Source organism: Vulpes vulpes, chromosome 15 (assembly GCF_048418805.1).
Source record: "Vulpes vulpes isolate BD-2025 chromosome 15, VulVul3, whole genome shotgun sequence".
In the NCBI taxonomy this organism is placed as follows: Eukaryota; Metazoa; Chordata; class Mammalia; order Carnivora; family Canidae; genus Vulpes; species Vulpes vulpes.
The window spans coordinates 59064831-59087829 of NC_132794.1; the positions used below are offsets into that span (position 1 = coordinate 59064831).

Genomic DNA, 22999 nt, shown 5'->3' on the forward strand with positions numbered 1-22999 from the left:
AGTGGCCCAATCCCATGAGTTCTCTATTTGTCTCAGCAATGTTAAGAAAGAAAATGGGGGGATGCCCGGGTGGCTCAGTGGTTGAGCATCTGCCTTTGGCTCAGGGCATGATCCTGGGCTCCTGGGATTGAGTCCCACATTGGGTTCCCCCCAAGAAACCTATTTCTCCTTCTGCCTATGTCTCTGCCTCTCTCTCTGTGTCTCTCATGAATAAATAAAATTTAATTTTTTTTTTGTTAAAGCAAAGAAGGAAAAGCAAAGAAGGAAAATTGGAAGTCTTTCATTTATGTGAAAAAAATGGAAGAAATGTATCCTTTAAATATCAAGGGTATGAATATCTCAAAATCATACTAGGCCCCGGGGCAATTATCTATGAATATCAAGAACATTGGTTATCATTTTACATAGCTTGCCACCCAACTTATTGAACTGGGCCTCAAGTAGGCTCAGGAAAGGGTGAGAAGCTTGGAATCAAGAGCAAAGAGGGCAAGTCAAAGCCAACCTACCCCTCCCAGAAAGAGATCCCTGGTCTTCTTGCAGTACACATACCACAGTGACTATGTAAACCTAGAGCCCAAACCTTAGACAAGCATCAAGCACAGCTGTAGATATCTATGGTTCTAATTATAATGAAGGTTAGTTAGATGTTTACTTAATTCTGCTGGCAGTGGAACATACTTGAGAAATCCTAGGGTCACCATTATGTGGCTCCAACAGGGGCACGGTAAATATTTTAACTTAAAATTGAACTTGAAAGAAACTTTCCCATACACTGTAACATGTTCTAAATCTATTTTTTGACCCATGTCTTATTAACATATGACTGTTATGAACCATTTTGAAAACATTTGGGACAAAGACACTGAAAGTTATACAAGTGAATTTATTAAATAGTGGAAACTTGCACTTAGAAATTCAAGTATTGCTATGTCCCAGTCAATGATTCACAGAAATGACTTAATGAGTTGAGAAAAAGGAGAAAAAAGAGAAAGACAGTCTTCCTCAATTTGGAATACATGATCTCAGAAGTTTGAAGGTTCTCCACAATAATGTTTACTTTAATGATTTCAGTTTTATATTCTAAAAAAACTAAAATAAGCAAATGCTAAATGTTTTAGTGGCCAAGTTTGTATCTGCGCCTGTAGTTCCAAGCAGCTGTAATAATATCAATAAAGAAATTTATTGAAAAGTTACAGGATACAGGTGCAACAAATTAAAAAACCTGAGTCTGGTGTATCAGCCTATCCTACATTTATATGGCAAGCATTTGTTTCATTTCAATAAAACACCATTCCTGTTACACTGATGTTAATTTGAATTATATTGGTTGTATTATTGTATAAGATCTATAAACATCATGTTTGGGGAGCGTGGGTGGCTCAGTTGGTTAGGCATCCAACTCTTGATTTGCTTAGTCAGTTAAGTGTCCGACTCTTGATTTCGGCTCAGGTCATGGTCTCAGAGTCATAAGATCAAATGCTACATCAGGCTCAGCACTGGGTGTGGAACCTGTTTGGCATTCTCTCTCTCTTTCTCCCCCAGCTCCTTCCCATTCTCTCTCTCCCAAAAGAAAAATAAAAACATAAACAAAACATGTTTAGTATCTGCCTGCATGTTGGCATATAATGCATAGTGGTAAACAAGAAAATTTGTCTTATCTGTAGCCTCATGTGACTCAAATGAGAAAAACACTGATTAATTATAAACTCGGTTTTCAGAAGACATGTGATTAAAAACAGATTAGAAATTGTCTTACCTCTAGGAGAACCATCAAACTTGGATACAGGAACATCAGGGATATGCCACAAAGTAATTCTTCCTGAAACTTCTCCAGAGAAAAGTACCTTATAAAAAGGCTCTTTCCGTTCATTCATGTAGCCCATAACAAAGGAAAGGCTCTGGTCCAAAACAAAAAGTTAGCTTTTATGTAGGAAAAATATCTAAGTATTAAATGACAACCACTGCTTTAAAATAGAGGAACAAGACTTTATAGATGAAACTATTTCCATTTGTTTCCTGCTCTTTCAAAAATTCTAAGTAACTTAAGTGAAATAATCTCTTACTCAAGACAAAAGGTTTTATAAAATAGAAGCAAAGATATCAGCTAGACTTCAGAGAGTTAATAAGAATATTTAACATGTATGTATAACTCATACTGTTAGGGGCTTTCCATCCATTTAGCTAAATAATCCTCACAATAATTCTGTGAAGTTGGTACTCTCATTGTCTCCAGTTTGTAGATGAATAAACTGAAAGTGAGGATGATTTAACCAAAGTGATATAGACAGCAACGTGCTTTGGAGTCCAATAATTCTGACTCAGGAGTCCATGTCTTCATGACTATGCTCTACTGTCCACTAAAGAGGCCCCTTGAGTTCTAATTGTCAATTAAAATAGCAACAACTAATATTTGTTTGATAATTTTGTGTTATTAATATTCTTTCTACTTTCCGTTGACTATTTTTCAGATTTAATGTATTTGATTTTAACTATTTCAAGGGGCCACAAATAAAACTGAGTCCGTAACATACAAATAAGTAAACAAAGAAACAAATATATATTATATTAATATAGATAAATATATAGTTATAGTTTATATTAATATATATCATATATTTTGCTGAGGCAGAGTATGAATATAGGGCACCAGAGTTCTGGAAGATATGCTTTTACTAATGAATGAGTCTAGAATCTCTCTAGTACCTCATTGCAGTGTAGATGTTCTTTGGGCAGACTTGCATACTGAGATTCTGCACCAGGGATCAAAATGATTAAGTGATTATAAAAACAAAAACAGACACTTCTTTTGATGTGCAAATAAAAGGCACCCTGGAAAGAAAGCCAACTGCTGGGGCCATAATTAAAGAAATCTAAGAAAGTGATAGTTCCTACTCAGAATATAAGCTTGAAGGACTTTAATGTATTATTGGAAAAATTCTATAATATATCTGTAGAAATATTAAAGGCCAAAACACTGCTATATTTAATCCTTACAGCAAAACTACGAAGTAAGCAAACATTGTTATTATTTTTATTGTGGAGATAAGAAAACTAAGACAGGAAGAGAAAAAGAAAGGAATCCAAGACTATGCAAGCAAGATGTGTAATCCTCTATCAGCTCCCAAAATGAGAGTGTTGCAGGAGAGAAAACTTTCTATGAAGTCAGTTCTCTGAATAAATCTTTTTGTTTGTTTGTTTTTGCTTTTAAGATTCAGAAGAGACTTGGGAGTCTTACACTTCTCAAGCCCTCACTTTTGTAGATTTTACAAATGGCGTTGATAAAATTTGGGTAAATTGGCATCTCAAACTCTCTTGACCTTGAGGAAATTTAGCATGGACTAGTCCAATCCCCCTGATTTTGATATGGGAATAAAGCTCCAGAGAGTCTGGGCAGTTATTCAAGCTGGTGGCAGACAGCGTGCCTCTGCCCTCCCAGCTTTGGACACTGTCCCTGCAGCTCCCACTCCCTGTGCTGCTGTCAATCCCCCTGCCCTCAACTTCCCACCACCATTCCTCACTTGCTCACACCCACTCCTTGTCACCTCTACCCTCATCCTTCCCAGTGGTTCCCTCTCCAGTTCTGCTCTTCACCTGAAAACTTCCTCAGAGCTCCTTGCCATATGAATTCTGATTTTTCATCACAGTACTCAACACGCATCATGAGGAGCACCCATCCTCCAAGAAGTAATATCTCCAAGAGGTAATAAAATAGTCTTTAAGAGTGAATTCTCTTGGGTTAACTGCCGGATTCAAATCCTGGTTTAGCACATAGTAACTCTATTAAAAGAGCCAATTACTTGATTTGGACAATTTACTTAACCTCTCTGTGTCTCATTTTCCCTAACTGTGAAAGAAGGCCAATAAAAGCACCTACTATATGGGATTGCTGTCAGGATTAATGAGTTGATAAAGGTGAAGTGCTTAGAATGATGCCTTGCATTTAGTATGTACTCTGTGAATGTTAACCATTCTTATTATCCGCTTTTCAGGACAACTGGGAAACTTGCTCCAAAGTCCCATTGCCAGATGCTGGCCAAAATGCCTAGGTTCAAATCCTAGGAATTAATCTCTGAACATCAATTTCAATTCAAAGTGAGGCCAATATAAATGAAGGGATGTGTATGTTTGACTCGGAAAAAAAGTTACATACCATCATCATCACTGTTATTACCCTTAGTTCCTGCACCCAAATTCCTTGTCTACAATCCTCAGGTTATTTCTATCTCTGCTACTCCCACCTCAGCACTGCAGGGTTACTCCATAGTTAAGACCCTGATACCCTAGTACCTCATCTCAACAACCAGGACTCTTGACCAGTCCTCAGTGATCACTAATTGTGATTTGAAGCTAGGGAGACTCATAAGCTCCTGAAAGGAAGGGGGAGGCTCATCTTGCTACTACAATTCCATCTGCAGATATGTTCCTAGCATCACAAATGGTATCTCTGGGAATATGTTACTGTCAAAAATTGAGATTTAATTCCATAGTGTCATTCCAAAAGAAGAGTCTAGTTAATACTACATATTTATAGAACCCCCCTTTTTTAAACTCATTGTACCTATGAAACTCATCTCTCCACCCCACCAAAACGTTACCTTCTAACTGCAGGAGACTCTAAGAAGTCTTAGAGTCTTTGGTGAATACTGGTGATGTTTTGAATAAGGAGAATCATGTCAGACTTAAATTTTGTGGCTGGACAAAGAACAAGCAAGGGCATAAGGATGAGCAGACCAGCTTCTTTAAGATTCTGATTATTCTAGTCATACTTCACTGGCTTCCAAATACTTCCCACTTTTAAGATAAAGAAGTAACTGTGGTTGTCTAAACAAGAATTGTGGATAGATTATGCATAAATCTATGTCTTTACATTTTGAGGATCAAAATAAGATGGTTTTCCCTAAGATTAGTATTTTTTTAAAAGATTTTATTTATTTATTCAGGAGAGACACAGAGAAAGATGCAGAGACGTAGGCAGAGGAACTCACTGCGAGGAGCCCAATGCAGAACTCGATCTGGAAATCCCAGGATCATGCCCTGAGCTGAAAGCAGATGCTCAACCACTGAGCCACCCAGGAGTCCCAAGATTAGTATTTTTTAAGTTAATTTGTAATGATGTGCTTTTTCCACATAGTTTTATATAGCATTGATATTTTTGGTCGACTGGAAGCTCTTAAAGGACACTACTTATATTTTAGCTTTTAGGGAAAACTGCTTTTATAAGAAATGTGTTCTGGAGCTTAAAGAAAGAATGGGCAAGCAGGTCCTTTAAAAAATAACTAAAAATGATTTTCTGAGTAAGCCTCAACACTGCTTTTATGACCAACAGCAAAACAAGACTTGATTGCCACCCACAAATTATTTTAGAAATAGTGTCTGATGCCATAATTTTAAAGTTTACATAGGTCCTGGTGGCACTTAGAGTTCTAATTTTTGGCTGGAAGCTTCTTAATCAAGTTTTTGCAATAAAACCTTGCAGATAGGTGAAAGGGACAATCACAGAACTATAGAATCTTCAACAGCTCTGCTACCTAATTAAGCAAACCATCATTCTGTAAAAATAGCATGCTACCTTGGTTGACACATCAGTATTCCAAAGCTTCTCCATTAAAATGATAACCAAGTCCATAGGTTGGTAGCAACAACAACAACAACAAAAACCCCACTTTGGTTAGCACTACTAAAATAAAATAGTTTTTCATGTTCAGGCTTCATAGAATATCAAAGATATAATTCAGTCAAGAATTATATCAACTCTGCCAGGAATCACAATTATATTTGCCTCAGCAAGGAAATTTTTTAGAATAGCTAAATAGAAGCAAAAATGATAATACTGAGTTTTAAAAAGCAGATATAAACTATTTGATAAAGTTTAAAAATCAGAGTAGACACATCAAAATGATAATGACTTTCTATTGTACTATTTATCCAAAGGGTCAGTGAAAAAAATGTGTGTGTGTGAAGAGAGAGAGAGGATAAACATAACAAATATTGACTACTGGTGAATTTAGGTAGAGGGTAGATGAGTGATCATTGTACTATTCTTGAAACTTTTTAAATATTTGAAAATTTCCTGATTTAAATAAGTAGATACATAAAAATAGCCCTTGTGAATATTTATGGTGGCAAAATTAAGAATTTAAGTTCCTCCTTTTTTAACTTTGATAATTTTTCTATAATCAATATATATTGTTAATCAGACTTTAAGAAAATATATTTTTCAAAGGCAAAGTTTTCTCTTCAGTACCCATTAACAATTAGATTTGATTTTCTTGTTGATAACTTGATGTGATTCTTCAATCTTTTCAAGTCTGACTCTGTTACAGACAAAGCAACACTTATCTAAGACGTGGAGTGAAACAGTTTTGAGGCAGTCACTCTGTCCTTGCATTACCTTATTTTCCTGCACAGAAGTAGAGCACAGTAAATGAGGATAAATGGTCTCTTTAAGCACTCTTCCATCAGCAGGGTATATGCTTTTTGAAAGCCCACTGCATGGCGAAAAATAAAAAGCAGAGTTAGAACTTTGGTGTTCTTTATTCGTTTTTTTTCCTCCTCCCATTTTCAAAAGCCGGATGGTACCATTCAAGTTTCTAAACTCTAGTTAGAAATTGTTGAGTTAATAATTACAAGTGACTTTTTGAAAACCCAGCACCAGCTGTACAAGTTATACATGGTTAATCTCATTCCTTCATCCCCTGCTGTTCTATACAAAGGCTGAAGCCTACCAAGCCCAGAGTAAATCTTCTAGTGCCAAAGTTGTTTTGTTCTGGTTTTTGATCATGGGCAGCATGCAGGGATTTTTCCATAATAAACCTCCCAAAGTTCATTTTCTACCTGAATGTTTTGTATGCCGCTCTCATCTGAGCCCACCTGTTCAGCAGCTGATAGATGTAACTGTGACCATCTTCGGTCCAGATGATGATTCTGTGAGCAGCAAGCACCTCTCCACCAGCAAAAAACTGCCCACTTCTACTAACTTCAGTCCGGAGAAGGGAAAAGTCACAATAATCATAAATCTAAAATACAAAATTAATTCCACACATTAATAAAAGCTTCTAATCTAATCTGCCAATGAGATGAAGGATAAATTATGCTTATCAAGACCATTTAGATGGCAGTGTTAATGCAACAATATATTAAATATTAATAACAAGACCCACTGTACTTGGTACCAAGATGACATTTTACTGGTACTTATTTTTTCACATTTATATTAAGGTAAGTATCAGTGAATAAGCTCTGTACCATTCAAGAATGGTATCATCAAATGATATAATAACTTAGTTTTTCTTTCTTATTAGAGATACCAGTAAGTATATTCACAAGAAAGGAATTTCCTTAAAAATGAAAGTAGTGAAAAAGTCTAAAAATAAATCAATGTATGTAGATAAAAGTATTAGTTTTCAATTCTAAAGAGTAGGCATCAAATTTTAAAAATAATCTAAAGATAAATGCTCATTACCATAATAGTTTGGTTTAATAAAATTAGGATATGTTTTAGATACATAATCTCCTGAGAAGCAAAACAGCTGAGTGCACGGAGAGGAAAATTGATAAAAGTGGGTAATAAAAGACAAATCATTCCATGTTCTGATAATATTACAGAATTTATATCATATTTAAATCACATTCCATAATTATTGCATTGAGCAAGAAAAAATTACATTTGTATATCACTAGTATTTATTTTGTTTTATAATACCTTCCAACATTTAGAAAATACCACCAATAAAAGTCGCTCTGTGTATGTGCAAAACCGTATTGTCCGGCAGTTCACGGAGTCGAGAAATTTGGATTCCTTTTCATAGACATCTTGCTTTTCCTTCAAAAGGAATGAGTAGATTTTAATACTAGTACTAGGTAATTTATGCATGACTGTATGAGAAGACTTGGTCCATTGTACACTTAAGCAGATCACACCACTTGGTGGATCACGTAAAATACCCCAATTTCCTTTGGAGTTTACTGAACTAAGAAGTTACTTTGTAAAGGAAACCATGAACAGGATTCCTCATATAATCATTCAACAAACATTCTATGGGAATGTTTGGATGTGTTGGATGCTGAGAATGTAAAGATATGAATAAGTGTCTAATTTTCAGACATGGCAGAAAGATAAAATAAAAAACTGAAGTATTTAAAAGAAAACCCTTCAGTACTTTAATTGCTAAAATAGAAAAATAAATACAATGCTTTGAAAAAAACAAAAGTAGCCAACATAGTACACCTAGAATACTATATTTGCAATAAGTTTCTGATAATGCTGGTGTTTGTTTCTTGGCCTCATCATGTCAACACAATTCCTAGGCTTCCCCAACTAAGAAATTCCAAAGGAGAGCTCAGAGTATGGGGCAGTTGAAACAATTATATCATCAGCATACTATGACTGTTCTCTCATCCACTTCCTCAACTTGTGGCATGACGCAGGGAGCAGGTAAATAAATTGGACTCCCAGCACATGTGACCCCCAGCTGTTAATTGTTATCTCCCTGCCACAATTCCCTGCCACACTCAGAAGAAAGAGGTCTTTCTCCCTGCTGTAAGGGTCAGAAAGATATTCTTCTATGCCAGATTTATTTCTTTCTTTAAAATGTAAGTAATGTATGTGCATGTGTGTGCGTGTGTGTATGTGTGTATAGATAAAAACATTTGTAAATGTCCTGTGAACAGGTTGAAAGATGTAATCTACCCAAACCCATCCCTTGGTGGAATGATGGGGGAAGTACATGGAGGTATGATTTATACACTTTTACATTATTTGAACTCTTTTTTTTCAGATTTTATTTATTTATTTGAGAGAGAGAGAGTGAGAGCATAAGCGGGGGGGGGGGGGAGGCACAAAGGGAGAGGGAGAGAGAGAAGCAGACTCCCCGCTGAGTGCAGAGCCCTTACAGAGGGCTCAATCTAAGGACCCTGAGATCATGACCTGAGCTGAAGGCAGATGCTTAACCAACTGAGCCTCAACATTATTTGAACTCTTAACAATGAGTGGATAACATCCTTATAATTTAAAAAATTCAATAAATAATGCTTGACATTAGAGAATAAAAGAGTTTCATAAGCCAACCTGAATGCTGTTGATAGATGAAGAGAGATCCCATACTTTGAGTTCGCCAGCTACCGATACCACCAAGAGAGAATCTTCTGTAAAAACAATAAAAGTCACATATAAGTTGACCCCTGTTATAACTATTGCTGTAAAGATCATAGTACAGTCATTTAAGGATTATACAGGGTTACACAGGTGGAAAATATTCAGCCTCAATTTTTTTTCCTCATAAAACATAAACATTTTAGATCATGTTTTAAATTTAAAATTTCAAAGTGAACTCTATTTAATAGAAGGGCACCACTAAGAGTAGAACCACATTGAAAATCATTATGTTGTCAATATTACCTCACCTCCCAATTCGGAAACAAGTAAGGAGCCAGCTTTCTCTTATTACAGAATCTGAATTCTCTTCACTACTATATCCAGAAGATACAGCAAAGTAAAAGTTCCAAAAGTCTTGCCAATCCACAACAAATGCCTGCTTGTCACTCTTGAAATGTACCAATGAGCTGGGTCGTGGAAATAGTCTCCTCTTTTCATTTCATCTTGACCTCTTGCTGACTTTCTAATGACTTGCACTACTGGCATGGGTGTTCTCAGTTTTTTGATCTGGCTTAGAGAACCATCCCCACCAACAGGTAAACATAAAGATGTATTCTGAACTCTTGCCTGTTTAACAAATAGTTCAAAAGTACTATATTTATATGCACTCTCTTAGTGTTATATAATACCCAACTATTACCTTGAATTCTCATGGAGTGAACAATGCACATACAGTTGATCCAATCAGGGGACTGAGACGATAAAAAAGTGTGAATAACAGCCAAACTTTTGGCATCAATGATAAGAACATCTTGATATTCTCCACAACACAAAAGCCAGCCTTCCCCTGTCATCCGGAATGAGCAGTGGTAATACTATGAACATGGAATTCAAAGCAAAAAGTTAATTATCACTAGCAATAACATAATTTGGGTTATGGTGAAGACTCCTCTGGATTTTAGTTTTAGCATCTATTCAGTTAAGGTATTTAGTTGCTACTGAATAGCAAGTAAAGTTTCTTTTAGTTCAATTATTCCATACTTCCGAAGCACTGATTTAGGAATTTAGTCTCATTTGTAGTTCCCATATTTCTGGAGGAAGGGGGATTTTTTAGCTAGAAAGAATCTTATTCTAAATCATGGAAAGCTCACAATTGTTTTATTTCTAGAATGCTATGTGGAATTAAACAACAATAACAAATCAGGTTCCTTTTCCTAGCAACATTACTGCACATTGAGAAGAAATAAAAGTAATTTGAAGAATGTGTGCGGAATACTTGTGCCAAAGAAGTTTTGAGAACAGCTTTATTAAAGATTGAGTAATATATAGCATCCTTGACAAATTCTCTCACTTGTGCAAGTTTTGGTCCCAGAAATGAGTTTGTGAATATTGCAGTGCAAGTCATCAATGCTGAAAACAAAAAGTAAAATATAAAAAACACTGTATCATTGGTATAATGCAACTGCCTTGCCTGCATGCTTGGAGTCCATGTACCAAAAGTCAAAATCTGTTTTAAATATTGGGAAATGTTTATTAAGGTATGGCTATACCTTTGGTTATCTTCTCATAAATAAGAAATTCAGAAATTAAGAATCTATTCACCTGGAGATGCCTGGGAGGCTCAGTGGTTTAGGGCCTACCTTTGGCCCAGGACGTGATCCTGGAGTCCCAGGATCAAGTCCCATTTCAGGCTCCCTGCATGGAGCCTGCTTCTTCCTCTGCTTGTGTCTCTCATAAATAAATAAATAAAATCTTTTAAAAAATTTAAAAATTAGAAAATTAAAAAAAAAGAATCTCTCCACTCATAAAAGGTTAAAATTGAAGACAAAAAAAACCCTTTTTTGCTTTATAAAATAGTATGTCATTAAAACTCAATCTTTCCATATGTGTCTGTGTGTGTACAGTGAGCATAACCAAGAAAAAATGAAAAATTGTCTTTCATATTTATCTATGTTTTAAAAGATGCAGAAATAAAGAATCAAAAAAAAAAAAAAAGCTTGAATAGTAACTTTTGGGAAAGAAAAATGCCAAAATAACAGATAGTAACTAACACTTTCTGCTCCAGGGACAAAATAAAAACCAAAGAAAAGAATATCCTCCAAAGACATTTCTTTAAATGTGTGCTTAGGAAACACTCTAAAGGAGTTACAGAATTCAGAAATGTTTAAATGGAAGTGAATGTACTTACACAGATTGCGGTGTGCCTGTAAGCAAGTGTGGCCTTCTCCACGCACTGTCCGTTGGTGACATTCCAAACACACATCTCCCTAGCAGAGATAACTTTGGATTATTCTCTGTCATTTCTACTCAATTGGCTGAAATAATTTTTGTGTCACCAAGTTTTTCTTTAGTACTGCACTTAAATGCAACCTGATCGTTTATGTGGCTTTTTGTTACAGATTACTGAGCAAGAAAATGTTGTGGTCATTAGCAGCGATGACATACTGTATCTGTGTCTTTTTGTTTGGGTAATTACACCCTGCCGCCAGCCTACAAAACTTACGTTATCGCCAACCTGACCTAAAACAAATTGTGTGGATACAGCTATCATAGTCTGTTAGAGTGACAGTACTACAATCTTTCCATGGAAACAGCATCCTCTTGAAAGTGGTTTATTTCACTGAACTTAAACTACATATTCTGAAAAGCATAATGTATCAAGGGCTGCATCTTCTGGAGCAGCCCTTTATGAAAATAAACAGTGCCACCAAGAGGCTACATTTGGTTTATCGTTGATAAGGTTTATTCCTTCACTTATCTTGAAATACTGAAATCAGACGTTTAGGTTTAGAAAATTGTCATTGTTTAGGAAACTCTGACTTGCTTTCTTATATGTCACAAGGATGTACATAATATTATGAAATATGGTCATAAAATGCATCATCCAGCAGGTGGCAACTTAAATCTATATGATTTCACTTCACAAAAACCAGAATGGCTGATTCAGAAGTGTCTGGTAATATCCTTCAGTTTTGACACTTTTAACACATAAGCAAAACTTTACATGAAAGAATAAATGAAAGCTTTATTGGCTTTAAGGGAGAAACTGATATTAAGAAGCAAAAGATATGAATTAATAATAGTAAATGCTAGATGCATTTGTGTTTGTCAGAGTTTTTTGTTTTTCTGACCAAACACTGGAAATCAATCTTTAAGTCAGTAGTTTTCAACCTGGGGCGATTTTGCCCCGCAAAGGACATTTGACAATGGTAAGAGGTATTTTTGGTTGTCACAACTAGGAACACACTACTGGCATCTAGTGGGGAAACACCAGGAATGCTGCTAAATATCCTACAGTGCACAGGATGGTCCCTCAACAAAGAATTCTCCAGCGTTCCAAAATCTCATTAGTACTGAGATTGAGAAAACATGCTCTAGATATAGAAATAAAATATTCATGAATCTTTGCCCTGTTTATATCCTACCTTATTCCAAAAAGTATCTGAGGAAATATGAAAACTCATGCAACTCAATAAAACAAGGTGAAAGTGGTGTGTGGTGCGTGGTGTGTGTATGTGTATATGTGTGTGTGTGTGTGTGTGTGTATGAAAAATAAGACTGGGAAAGAGGTAAAAATTGAAATGATATATATCAAAGTAAAAAAAGTATCAAGGGTTAAAAAAAATAGAACCTTCAGTTGCTATTAATATGAAATTTCAGCCTCAAAGGAATTGGAGTTTATTAGCATGGTTCTCAACTCTGTGCATCACCTGTGCATATTTCAAAAATTGTCCATAGAGATTCTAATTCTGTGGCTCTGTGTTGGGGTCCCGGCATACTGGTTTTGCAAAGCTCCTAGTTAGTCTGTTTCTGGATAAGTCTATGGCTAAACCAGTGTTTCTAAACTGGCTATACATGGGAGTTATCAGGGAACTTTTTTAAAATATTGATGTCTGGGACCCAACCCAGACATCAAGCCATACTAATTAAATCACATTTTCCAAGGTTGCAGCCTGAGCATCAGTTAAAGCTCTCTTGGTGATACTGTTTCTAAACTCTCGTGGATTCTAATGCTTTCCCTATTTGTTCTCTTATCATCTTATTTTCTATCTTAAAATTAAAAAAAAAAAAGAAATACAAAAGTACCACAAAGCAAAAATTGACTCTTTGCCTATTAATTCTTTTTAAGAAAAGAAAGCAAATGTTTTGTGTATCAAAAATGGCATTGACATTTTAGCTGGAACTGTAAAAGTTACCTACTTAAAGGGAACATAGGAAAATATACTATTAAAATTTATATTCTTCTTTTCCTTTTCAAATGCTGTTCCCAACATTTCTACAGACATTAAATGACCATTAATTATTAAAAAAAGTTTAACAATTTCCAAGAATTTTAAATTTCTGTTTATTTTAATGAATAGTAGAAGAAAATATGTAGAATTGTTAAATTGTTACATTCCCACTAAATTCCTTGAGAAAAGCCTTTTTTTCTTATTCAATCCTAAACTCCCCCCAGCACCTCAATAAAAAAATTCATCCAGTGGATAAATATATCAGTCACCATCTGTCCACTTTTCTACTTTCAGAAATACATTATTTTCTCATGGCCCTATTCCTACTCTTATATTTGTTTGCTTATAAAACTGTTATGATTTCCATTTTAACACATCATCTAGAGGGAGAGGAGATAAGCATGGTTTGCCATCTTGAATTCCAAGTCCCTTCAATTTTTCAAACTCTCTTTTCTCTTTTCTTCCATTATACTTTTGGGATTTCATTGGTCTTGTCAGGCTCCATTCTTCTGCTTTAAATGCTGATTTTCCTTAGACTTTTGTCTTAGGCTTTCTTACATTCTCACATTTCACTCTCTCTGCATGAATTATGTATTCCCATCACTTCAGGTACCATTTATATGACCTTGGAACCCGAGACCTGTTCACTCAGTTCTAGACTTTCATGTGCAACTAGCTATTAGATATTTCTTTATCTGGATGACTTGTGAAACTTCACACTCCTCATATTCACAATGGAGCACAACATCCATCCTTCTTAGTTTCCTATCTTAAGTGACTGATATCATCACCAATGAATTTCCCAAGTCATTCTTGACATCACACTTTCTCTCACTGCCCCCAGTGTAAGATACTTGCTATGCCAGATATATTCTCTGAACAAACAGCTCCAGCATTGTCCAGGAATGTGTTAAAAATGCAAGTTCTTGAACCTCAGCCTGGACCTACTGAGTAGGTCCTCTGGGGGTAGAGCCCAGAAATCTTTATTTAAACAAGCTCTGTAGGTGGTCCTGACATAAGCTCAGGTTGGAGAAGCACTGTTAGAGAAAACTCTAAATCTGGGTGTCTGCCTAACTTTCTAGTCTCATCTCTTGCTGGTGATTGAAAGTTTTATTAATAAGTAATAACCCTCAAAAAAAAATAAGTAATAACCCTCTTTATCAATGCCAAGGCTTTTTTTGCCTTATGGTTTTATTACTATGTGTATTTATTAATATAAAATATTATACAGTTAATATCAACATTATTTTGGTCAGTATTCATCTGATAAATTTTTTTCTGTCCATTTACTTTTAACCTTTCTACATCCTTATGCTGTTTTTGTCTTTTAAATTGTATAACAAAAAAAATAGTGTAACAATCTTTGTGATTTAACTAGATGTCTCAGTCCTTTTACATAATTGAGATTATAGTTTTAGTTAGATTTATCTCAAAGACCTTACTTTATGCTTTCTATTTGCCTTGTTTATTTTTGTCTCCTTTGGATTAAATAACATTATTTTTCTTTTCCAAGTTGAAAGCTCCGTATTCTATTTCTATAATTTTTATTTATTCTATCTGTTCTTTTAGCAGCTACCCTGGAAATATCAACGTGTACATGTAGCTTATGGTCTAAAATTCTAAAATTAACCAATAGCTTTACCCATCCCTAGAACACCAGAACATGTAGATTCTGGTCACTACCCTATCCTATGCAATTGTTGACTAGGACAGTGTGTATATGTATGGGGGTGGGGCTTGGGAAATATATAAATATTGTTGTCTTATAGTCTGTATTTATTTACATTTTTTAAAAAACTTGCTGGTTTTGTTCAATATTCCCTCTTCTATCTCAGTTCTTCCTTCTGAAAGCATTGCTCTTCTTACTAAAGAATATAATTTAGAATTCTTTTGCTTATAGAGGATCTGTTGGAAGTGAACATTCTTAGTATTTTATCATTTAGAATTTTTTTGCTTATAGAGGATCTGTTGGTGGTGAACATTCTTAGTATTTGTATTAAATGTTATTATTTTGACCTCATTTTTAGGAAGATATTTTTGTTAGACATGCAGTTCTAAGTTGACAGATATTTTCTCTCAACTTTTTGAAGATATTTCACTGCTGTCTAGTTTTCATATTACTGGTGAGAAGTCAGCTTAATTACATTCTGTTATAAATAACCTGCTTTTTCCCACTAATCACTTTCAGGATCTTCTTTTTCTGTGGCATTCTATTGCTTCAATATCAGGTCCCCAGGTATTTATTCCCTTTCATTCATCCTAGAATTTACTAGGATTCATAAACCTTATGACTTATGCAACTAATACTTTGGGAAAAAAATGAAAAACTGAGTCAAAGCAACTTTGGGTCCCCTCTGATCATTTTGGAAACAGAAATGCTAAGTCTATAGTCAATTCCCGAGTCTTCTCAAAGCTAAAAATTATTGTTGTTTGGGGCATAATGGACCAAACCTAGTAAGTTTAATAACTTCCAGTAGATTAAACTAGGATTTGCTAAGTATGCAGTAGCTGAAATGTAGATACTTCCTAAAAAGTATCTTACAGATGCAGGCCAAGTTTTGCATCTTGAAGGAACAGAAACCTAGAAAATTCAAATCATCTTGAATAAGGAACACCAAAACAGACCCTTGGCTCCTTAATAATCATATTTGCAGGGTTATACAGCTGAATTCATCTATCACCAAGAAAATGTCCATTAACCTTAGTTTCTTCTTAGGAGCTAGACCACTGTGGGCAAAAACCTCAAGCTGGAACTCGATTACTTTCCAGAGCTATTTCTCATTTAACAATTAATTTTTCTCAACTCTCCAAGTAGCCTCAGAAAAAAAAAAAAGTACCATCTCTCAAATTCTCTAGACTGGCAATAAATATCTCAGCTTGTGTAGCAAGCGTTTGTGATAGCTGTAGCGTATGAAAGCTACTAGCAATTGTTAAGAAAAGAATGTATCACGGCATTTCACTCTAGCCTCATCCAAAGTTCAATCTCTCTAAGCTTAACAATGATGGCTTTGCTGTAAGCTATGAGAATAAGTACATCTTTGATATCTGTTTCACTAGCATTTTGTTAAACTATTCAGTTTTTCCAAGTTGAACACTCATTATTCTTTTAGTTCTCAGAATTCAGAGCCATGTACTTTCTCCACAGATTAAAAACAAAAACAAAACAAAACAAAACAAAAAAACAAAAAAAGGAAGGGGTTCTCTTGTTTCAACGAGTAATCCAATCCCTGATTCATAGATGTATAATGAATCGATTCCGCATTCCTGATTCTACTTAGCAAATTACTCATCAGCAGAGTCCAGCTCATAGTAGTTCTTTCATTGGCAAGGCTTTTCTTACAGCTTAGTCTTACTTCATTGGAATAAATCTTGCCTCCATGAAACTGCACCCAAATCACTGTCTATGTTCCTTTCTCTTCTCTCCCCCCACCATCTCATGTACCATTGAACCTTCTCTGTTTCTCCTATATATGATATCAGACAAGTATATAACATGAAGATTGTAACTATTGAGTTTTACAAAATGATGAAGGTTTGGATAGGTTTGCTTAAGAGCTCAAAGTGAGTTACTACATGAAAAAAGACAAGCATCCAGACTTTTCCATTTTCAGCTCTACAACAGGTGGCATTTGCCAGTATCCTTTACATAGTGAGGTTGCCACAAGGCCCAATACAAAAGTTGGGGTGTTTATTTTGGTCTTCATCCAGCAAGAAAAGAGTTAAACTGGAAGACACAACATTGATCACATTCTTTGGGATCATCATACAAATTAATCTACCATTTAAGATCTAAATTTTCCTGTATGTAAAAGGAACATGAAAATCACTAAGATTTCCTTCAGCCCCAGAATTCTTTACCCCATCATTGGTTTTAGAAAGGGAGAGGCAACAGAGATGGTCACAAAGTTGCACACATCTTACCTACCCGTTTTCAGCAGCGCTAACGACATAGGGCTGTTTTGAGAAATCCCTCGCTTTTGCCAAACATGTTACTGAAGCCGAATGACCAAATAGAAGTTCTTTAGCTGAAATCTGAAAATGATGATGATAAGCTTTTAAACAGCTATAAACTTTTAAAGAATATAAACATGACACTATATAAATATTCATTATTCTCATTAGAGAATCCTACTATGTTTTTGCTCTACCTAGGTTTCAGGAAAACTAATCTATGTCATATCAAAATTCACAGAACAATAAACATCTAGATACAGGAGTTGTGTTGTACACATTTTAAAAAAATTTTTTGTTTTATTTCTGTATCCATCATGAAACCTAAATAATCACCAGACCTGTTTTACAACATCTAGGTTTCGAATACAAATAAGTCAGTGTTGATGTTTATTATGCACAAAATGTGCCTCAAATGATAGTAGCATATTAATGAGCACATTTCAGAATTCAGAAATGAGTTTACAAAATAATACAAAGAAAAGATTACCCTTTTGTAACCACTATAACCTTATTATAACCTTACTTGGCTTCCTGCCTCAGAATAGCAAAAATTAATTTTCCACATTAAAAATAAAATTTTACCTAAGCTATTATTGAAAATGCCAATGTCTTCCTAAATACATGAATTTGAAAATACAGCACTGAGGGCTAATTCTTCCATTATCTATGTGTTAAAAACGTCTATTGCTCTTTATTTTATAAAACAAGATTATGAAAATCAAACTACAAAACAAAAGACAATAAGAATCCTCTCACATAGAGAAGAGGTTGTCGATAGAGACTAAGAATTTAATTTGAATAAGTAAACAAATTTTAAGTAATAAAATTTGTCTTAAGGGTAATAAAAATCTATTCCTAAATGAATTAATATTCTTTTTTTCATGTTTTCTCTTCTCTTTTTTTAACATTTTTAAAATTTAAATTCAATTTGCCAACATATAGTATAACACCCAGTGCTCATCCCATCAAGTGCCCTCCTCAGTGTCTGTTACTCAGTTACCCCATCCCCCTACCCACCTCCCCTTCCCCAATCCTTTGTTTCCTAGAATTAGGAGTGTCTCATGGTTTGTCTCGCTTTCTAATTTTTCCCACTCAGTTCCCCTCCTTTCCCCTATGATCCCTTTCACTATTTCTTATATTCCACATATGACTGAAATCATATGATGATTGTCCTTCTGTGACTGATTTATTTCACTCAGCATAATACCCTCCAGGTTCATCCATGTTGAAGCAAATGATGGGTAGTCGTCTCTTCTGATGGCTGAATAATATTCCAGTGTGTGTGTGTGTGTGTGTGTGTGTGTGTGTGTGTGTGTGTGTACCACATAATCTTTATCCATTCATCTGTCAAAGGACATCATAGCTCCTTCCAGTTAGGCTATTGTGGACATTGCTGCTATGAACACTGGGGTGCAGGTGTCCTGGTGTTTCACTACATGCGCATCTCTGGGGTAAATATCCAGTAGTGTAATTGCTGGGTGGTAGGGTAGCTCTATTTTTAACTCTTTGAGGAACCTCCACACTGTTTTCCAGAATGGGTGTACCTGTTTGCATTCCTACCAATAGTGCAAGAGGGTTCCCCCTTCTCCACATCCTCTCCACCGTTTGTTGTTTCCTGTCTTGTTAATTTTCACCATTCTCACTGGTGTGAGGTGGTATTTATTGTAGTTTTGATTTGTATCTCCCTGATGACAAGTGATGTGGAGCATTTCTCATGTGCTTGTTGGCCATGTGCGGGTCTTTCAAGAAATTTCTGTTCACGTCTTCTGCCCATTTCATGACTGGATTGTTTGTTTCTTGGGTGTTCAGTTTGATAAGTTCTTTATAGATCTTGGATACTAGCCCTTTATCTGATATGTCATTTGCAAATATCTTCTCCCATTTGGTAGGTGATCTTTTAGTTTTGTTGACTGTTTCTTTTGCTGTGCAGAAGTTTTTATCTTGATTAAGTCCCAATAGTTCATTTTTGCTCTTGTTTCCCTTGACTTCATAAATGTATCTTGCAAGAAGTTACTGTAGCCAAGTTCGAAAAGGTTGTTGCCTGTGTTCTCCCCTAGGATTTTAATAGATTCTTGTCTTACATTTAGATCTTTCAACTATTTTGAATTTATCTTTCTGTATGGTGTAAGAGAATGGTCTAGTTTCATTCTTCTGCACGTGGCTGTCCAATTTTTCCCAGCACCATTTATTGAAGAGATTGTCCTTTGTCCAGTGGATATTCTTTCCTGCGTTGTCGAGTATTAGTTGACCATAGATTTGAGTGCCCATTTCTGGGTTCTCTATTCTGTTCCATTGATCTGTCTGTTTTTGTGCCCGTACCATACTGTCTTGATGATCACAGCTTTGTAATACAGCTTGAAATCTGGCATTGTGATGCCCCCAGCATTGGTTTTCTTTTTCAATATTCCTCTGGCTATTTGGGGTCTTTTCTTATTCCATACAAATCTTAAGATTATTTGCACCAACTCTGTGAAGAAAGTCTATGGTATTTTGATAGGGATTACAATGAACATGTAAATTGCCCTGGGCAGCATAGGCATTTTCAAATATTTATTCTTCCAATCCATGAGCATGGAATGTTTTTCCATCTTTTTGTATGTTACTCAATTTTTTTCAGAAGTGTTCTGGAGTTTTTGGGTATAGATCCTTTACCTCTTTGGTTAGGTTTATTCCTAGGTATCTTATGCTTTTGGGTGCAATTGTAAATGGGATTGATTCCTTAATTTCTCTTTCTTCAGTTTCATTGTTAGTGTATAGAAATGCCACTGATTTCTGTGCATTGATTTTGTATCCTGTCACATTGCTGAATTGCTGTATGAGTTCTAGCAATCTTGGGGTGGAGTCTTTTGGGTTTTCTATGTATAGTAGCATGTCATCTGTGAAGAGGGAGAGTTTGATGAATGGGTCAACCAGGAAATTAGAGAAGAATTAAAAAGATTCGTGGAAACTAATGAAAATGAAAATACAACCATTCAAAACCTTTGGGATACACCAAAAGTGGTCATAAGAGGGAAAAACATCACAATACAAGCCTTCCTCAAAAAATTAGAAAAAACTCAAAAACACCTCACACATAAAGGAACTGGAGAAAAACAGCAAATAAAGCCTACACCAAGCTGAAGAAGAGAGATAATAAAAATTAGAGCAGAACTCAATGAAATAGAGACCAGAAGAACTGTAGAACAGATCAACAAAACCAGGAGCTGATCCTTTGAAAGAATTACTAAGATAGATAAACACTTAGCCAGCCTTATTAAAAAGAAAAGAGAAAAGACTCAATGTAATAAAATCATGAATGAAGGAGGAGAGATCACAACCAATACCAAGAATATAAAAATGATTTTTAAAACGTATTATGAGCAGCTATATGCCAACAAATTAGGCAATGTAAAAGAAATGGACGCATTTCTGGAAACCAACAAATTGCCAAAACTGGAACACAAAGAAATAGAAAACCCAAATAGGCCAATAACCAGCAAGGAAATTGAAGCAGTCATCAAAAACCTCCCAAGACACAAAAGTCCAGGGCCAGATGGTTTCCCAGGGGAATTCTATCAAACGTTTAATAAAGAAACAATGCCTATTCTACTAAAGCTGTTCCAAAGGAGAGAAAGGGATGGAATACTTCCAAACTCATTTTATGAGGCCAGCATTACCTTGATTCCAAACCAGACAAAGACCCCACTGAAAAGGAAAATTACAGACCAATATCCCTGATGAACACACATGTAAAAATTTTCACCAAGATACTAGCCAATAGGATCCAGAAGTACATTAAGAGGATTATTCACCACAAGCAAGTGGGATTTATCCCCGGGATGCAAGGTTGGTTCAACCCTCCTAAAACAATCAATGTGATAGATCACATCAATAAGAGAAAAAACAAAAACCATATGATCCTCTCAATAGATGCAGAGAAAGCATTTGATAAAATACAGCATCCATTCCTGACTAAAACTCTTCAGAGTCTAGGGATAGAGGGAACATTCCTCAATACCTTAAAAGCCATTTATGAAAAGCCCACAGTGAATATAATTCTCAATGGGGAAAAACTGAGAGCCTTGCCCCTAAGATCAGGAATATGACAGAGATGTCTACTCTCACTACTGTTATTCAACACAGTACTAGAAGTCCTAGGCTCAGCAATCAGATAACAAAAAGAAATAAAAGGCATTCAAATTGGCAATGAATTAATATTCCTACACTTTTTCTGAACTATGCAAATATATCCATAGATGGTAACCAAATCATATTAACGAGTGATAAGTTCTTTCAAAACAGAAGCATTCTCTGCCTTCACTTTATTTCTATCACAAACAGAAATACTTCTCTAAAGATCTGTTGTCAGACTAAATTTCCAGTGCTACTAAGCATTTTCATGGTTGGTTAGAATCATTTAACCCAAGTTCTTATTCTACCTTTTTCCTGGGAAATCCAGATAGTTCCATCTCAGAAAACAACATATTATCTTTCCCCATCATTACATTTTGGAACACATACCCCTACGAATATTAACACCTTACCATATATTACAAGCCAAATTAAGCAAGGAATTAGGGAAAATGAAGATTCTTCTCCTGGAGAAAATATACTGTAGACAAAATAGCATAATGGAACTCCATTGCTTTGCATATGGAGTCCTCATTCTACTACTAAATCCCCACATGTAATTAAATAGACTGTGACAATTCATCATAATCTCTTTATTTTATCATATTCTGGAAGTGCTGTAAGGAATATAAACAACAAAAAAATCCACAATGACATCCAAGAGACCTTTACTTCTATTCATTGGCTCTACTTCTATTGACACATTACTGATCTCCACCTTCCTCCACCCCAGGAGCTTCCAATAGCACAAATGGGAACACACAATTTGATGTGCATCCACCATATCCAGGCACTGGTGCAACTATAAACAGGGTTTGATACCCATTTCACCGATGAAGAAATCAGGCTCCAAGAATATGCCATTTGCTAGATTTGGTAAATATCTGAGTTATAATTTGACCAAGCTCTCCATTCTTTTTCTGTGCACAATATTGCTATTTTTGTTATTCTTCACTTTGTCACTGCCTTCTGAGTATTAAATAGGAAGAAAAATAGAATATAGCAATACTAAGGGGATATATCTGGGGGCGGGGGGGTGTTCAACTCAGCTTTCTCTATGCTTAAAAGCATTATAAATACCAGCAATAAATACCAGGAAACACAGGTGAAGTAGTTCCTAGCATGAAAATTGGAGAAGGTCTTCACTGGTAAACCGCATGAAGAGGTCTCTGGGAGTTGGACTCTGAATCTGGAAGCAGCATCACAATCTGGGCAGTGATGAGAAGCCCAGAACAGGGAGGCACATATTCTCTACTCCCCTGTAACCTGCAGGCCTACTACCCATGACAGGGAAAAACTGAGATGTGTTCCCAATCCCCTAATAAATGCTTGTATACTCCGAGATATTCAGAGCTTAATCACCTCTTTTCCTTTCCTATTCCTGTTTTCTACTCACTGCTATTCCTGATACAAATACATGATACCACCACACCACCAGTCCCACCCATTTATTTAAACCCCAAATCTGTAAGGTATCCTTGACTGTTCCTGCCCCTTTACCCACACTCCAATCAGTTGCTCAGTTCTGACCATTCTTTTTTCTTAATATCTTTCCATTTTTCATCTCCTTTTCATCCCATCACTGATTTGGTTCATACTCAAAAACTTT

The 22999-nt window shown here is 35.6% G+C and overlaps 1 protein-coding gene across 1 annotated transcript in view; it reads right to left on the reverse strand.

Annotated features, from left to right (window-relative positions):
- Nucleotides 1–22999, reverse strand: part of WDR72 (WD repeat domain 72) — a 227726-nt gene that overhangs the window by 176816 nt on the left and 27911 nt on the right. Inside the window, exons 3-10 of the mRNA XM_025994816.2 lie at nucleotides 17252–17358; nucleotides 11283–11361; nucleotides 9795–9969; nucleotides 9068–9144; nucleotides 7703–7822; nucleotides 6871–7016; nucleotides 6392–6488; nucleotides 1757–1898 (exon numbers count right to left, since the gene is read on the reverse strand). Of these exons, the coding sequence (XP_025850601.1) occupies nucleotides 1757–1898; nucleotides 6392–6488; nucleotides 6871–7016; nucleotides 7703–7822; nucleotides 9068–9144; nucleotides 9795–9969; nucleotides 11283–11361; nucleotides 17252–17358 (943 nt within the window). The remainder of the gene's footprint in view (nucleotides 1–1756; nucleotides 1899–6391; nucleotides 6489–6870; nucleotides 7017–7702; nucleotides 7823–9067; nucleotides 9145–9794; nucleotides 9970–11282; nucleotides 11362–17251; nucleotides 17359–22999) is intronic.